The sequence below is a fragment of the Hyaena hyaena genome, unplaced genomic scaffold (assembly GCF_003009895.1).
Source record: "Hyaena hyaena isolate Hyena2069 unplaced genomic scaffold, ASM300989v1 scaffold_600, whole genome shotgun sequence".
Taxonomy (NCBI): domain Eukaryota; kingdom Metazoa; phylum Chordata; class Mammalia; order Carnivora; family Hyaenidae; genus Hyaena; species Hyaena hyaena.
The window spans coordinates 643229-646933 of NW_024081234.1; the positions used below are offsets into that span (position 1 = coordinate 643229).

Below are 3705 nucleotides of genomic sequence, written 5' to 3' on the forward strand. Positions count from 1 at the left end.
CCTCGCCCCTCCCACTACCCCCCCACCCCACAGCCTCCCAATACCCAGGCAACCCAAGGACCTCCGTCAGCCAGGACCCTGGCACTCGCTCCTCAGGGACCAGTTACCAACATGGAGGAGGGGACTAGGGTCCTCCTTGGTCCCCTGGTCCCTTCCCTCCAGATCAGGGCCTTCCTCCTGCCCCACCTGTCCCCATCAAGTGGGGATGGAAAGGTCCGGAGGCCTGGGTGGGTGGTCCCCTGCTGAGAGGCCAGAGGAGGCAAGATGCCCCCCAGACCCCCAGCTCTGCTTCCCCCGGGGACCCTTGCCGGCCAGAACACACCGGGAGAGGTCCCCGCTGAGATGGATGCCTGACCCCCCCGACCTGAGGGGGCACAGGCAGTCAGCACTGACGGAGGGATCCCCCAGGATTCCGCCCGGAACACGGCCTCCCTGACAGGCGAGGGCCCTGGCAACGTGAGCAGCTGTCCAGCCACTCGCCGACCAAAGCAGCTGTGGTCAGAGAAACTCCACACCCCAAGCAGCCCTGCCTGCCGCGCAGAACGCCGGCCCCCGCTCCCGCCCTGGCGAGCCGGCGGCCACAGGCCCCGCTCTGCACACAGCCGGACGCAAGGGCGGCCGCTGCAGGCTCTCCTCTGCCGGATGACCTCCTGGCCACCCCCACGCGGGCTCCGTGTCCCTGCTGGTCCGTCCGCAGCAGCCATGGTCCCCTCCGTCCCCTCCCATGCGCCTCCTCCTCAGAGGTGGGTACGGGGCAATTCCTGGGGACTCAGCAGCGTGAGTCCCCCGCCTTGGGGTCCGGTGCAGCTCCTCCGCCCCCAGCAGCCAGCTCCAAAGCCCAACGACCCCAGGGACTGAAGCAGGTCAAGGCTGCTCCCGACAGTGCAGGGTGGGGGCGGGGGGGAAGCAGGCCACACACCCCAACCGGGATGGGCCGGGGCCTGGAGTGTGAACGGGGGCAGGCACACAGCCCGCGGATGTAGAGGCCACTGGGGAGGCCTTTCTAAGGCTACAGCCCTGCCCTGTCCCCTCCCAGCACGAGGGGACACGGCTCAGGTGGGGGGGAGAGGCCCCGGAGCGGCCCCCAGAGCTCACAGATCCGGGCGGGGGCAGCCCCTGAGCTCCACAGACCCACTGCTCACAGGGCTGTGACCCCTTGACCTTCTAAGCAGCGAGAGCCTCCCTCCAACGTCGAACCCCAAACCCCCAGCCATGCAGGCTGGGCCACAACGGGCCAGAAGGGCCAGAATTTGGCTGGGATCCCGGGTCCCTCAGGCGGGTCAGGTCTCGGCTCCACGGCTCCGACGCCCCCCGACGCCTCCGTCCCCCCCCACGCCCACCGGCACTGGGGAGTAACGGCTACCTTGGAGCATGGGGAGCGCTGAGTGAGCCATGACGCTCAGGCAGGGGTGCGCACGAGCATCTGCCCTGGTCACACACAATGCCAGGGTCACAGGCCCTCTCTCCCAGTCCAGGGCTCAGCCTTGGCGGCATCGCACCGTGGGCAGGGCGGGGGCTTCTGCGCCAGCTTCAGGCGCCGGGACAGGAAGGGCAGCGCGGGGAGGAGGGCCTGCCCGTTACCTGCGCCCGGCCCAATGAACACGCAGCCCCCGTCCTCCTGGGCCGGGAGCAAGGCGCAGGTGCCCGGCAGCCCGCCCGCCTCCAGGTGGCTCCAGCACGCGTCCTCCAGGGCCTCGCAGAACTGGCGGCAGGGGGGGGGGGCGGGGGGCGGGGCCAGCAGCAGGCAGAAGAACCCGGCGAGGAAGCGGTGGCAGTGCGTCCCGAGGAGGCGCCCCCAGGCCCGGGCGGCGGCCCGCACCTCCTCGCGGCTCCAGTGCTGGAGGTGGCTGGGCAGCCAGGAGCGCCCGATTCCCAGGTGGCCGCACGCGGGCAGGGAGGGCGGCGGCGGCGGCAGGCGGGGCCCAGGCTGCCCGGAGTTGTTAGCGAGCCCCGGCCCCGCAGAGGCAGCCGAGCGAGGAGCCCAAGCACCCTTGTCCCCGCTGACAGCTGGGAGTGGGGCCGGAGACGCCAGGGCGGGGGGGTCAGAGGGCAGAGCCAAGGGGGCGGCGTGGGCACCCAGGAGACCCGTCACCAGCGGAAGCAGATGCGGCCAGCGCCTGCGGTTGTCAGCGAGTCGGTGCAGCCGGCCGGCCCGGGCCGCCTCGGGGGAGGGTCCTTCGCCGTCCAGATCCTGGGGCCGCCCCGGGGACAGCTGGGTCCCCCAGGGAGGGGCCCCGCCCGGCGCAGAGGAGAGAGAGGCTCTACCTGGAGCAGGTGGCGGCACCGAGGGCTCCCTGAGCGGTGCCCGGGGCCTGCCCACGGAGGGAGACAGCTGGGTGGGTGCTGGCAGGGTGCCGGCCTTGGTCCTCCGGGTGTTGGGAGAGGTCGGGGCCCCACTGCCCAGCCAGGGAGCGGTCCCGTCCCCCCAGGGGGGGCTGGGGGGGGCCGTGGGGGTCACAGGGGCCGGCGTCTCTGCCGTCGTGGAGCTGTCTCTGGGAGCGGTGTCATCCCACAGCTGGACGAAGCTCCGGATGCCCTGGGCCACGTTCAGGATCTTGGCTCCGACGCCGGCGATGTTCTCCTCCTTCGTGTCCGGGCCTGCGGTGGAGGCAGTGGGTGCAGCGGAAGTCCCGTCCGGGCCGGCCTGCAGGCTCCCCGGGGGCAGCCCAGGGCTGGCAGGGGCCCTGCCCCACCCTGCGGGGTCATCCTGGGGGGCCGCGAGCGTGGTGGTCTCCTCCGTGGGCTGCGCGTGTGGGCTGCCCGGGAGCGCGGGGACCAGTTCCCCTGTGGGCCTGGAGGTCCTAGGGGACCACAGCCAGTTGAATCCCAGTAGGTCGGCCCTGGTGGCCACGAGGCCATGGGTGAGCAGCAGCAGCAGGCCCAGGCGGCTGGCCGGGGCGCGAGCCATCAGTGCAGTGCGCTCGCTCGGCGGGGCCACGGGCGGTGTCTGCGTCCCGGGGGGCGGGGCCGGCAGGGCCCGCCCCCCCTCCCCGCGCCCGCCCCGCCCCCCGCCCGCCCACAGCCAGCTCCAGTTGGAAAGCCAGGAGGCTCCTTCCACCTTGGGCTCAAACCTCTGAGTCAAGGGGACAGGCGCCTGGGGAACCTGTCACCCGCCTTGGAAGCGGCTGCAGACCGCAAGCGGGAGAGGGTCCCGGCTCGCGTGGCCTGGGCCTGGGGGGCATCATAGCGAGAAAGGCCCTGGCCCGGCCCCTGAGGCATCTGCTGGGGCACCCAGGGCAGCCCGTTCCCCTGCTTGCTGTCACTGCCCTCGGAGACCCTGCACCCCAGGGAGCCTCGCCCGGGACCACCAATCTGCGCAAAACTGGAACTCAAGTGCTCACGTTCCAATTCCTGTGCACAGTGCTGCCTCAGACACGTTTGCCACGAAGACCCCAAGGGCGGGTGGGGGGGCCCGACGGGCCAGGCTCCCACCTGCTCGGAGCCACGTGCTCCTCAGCCCCCCGCCCGCCGGTGCCCTCGGGATGCCCCTCCTTCCACCTCCCTGGAGCCCGCGCGCTGGGCCCGGCGCACCACCGCATCTCTGCACGGGGCTGGGGGCTTCCAGTTACCCCGAGAGCCATGGGGGGCCAGGGCACCAGGGCCCCCAGGTGCATGAGGGCGCAGCGGGCTGGCGGGCTGGCGGGGGCTGAAGGCACGGCTGCCAGCAGGTTCCATAGGTGTCCCTGGGCGCCTGCCCACACGGCT

At 72.4% G+C, this 3705-nt stretch overlaps 1 protein-coding gene across 1 annotated transcript in view; it reads right to left on the reverse strand.

The window, feature by feature from the left end:
• Positions 1-2908, reverse strand: part of COL18A1 (collagen type XVIII alpha 1 chain) — a 50152-nt gene extending 47244 nt beyond the window's left edge. Inside the window, 1 exon segment of the mRNA XM_039257094.1 lies at positions 1582-2908. Coding sequence (XP_039113025.1) covers positions 1582-2908 — 1327 coding nt within the window.
• Positions 2909-3705: the final 797 nt, after the last annotated feature.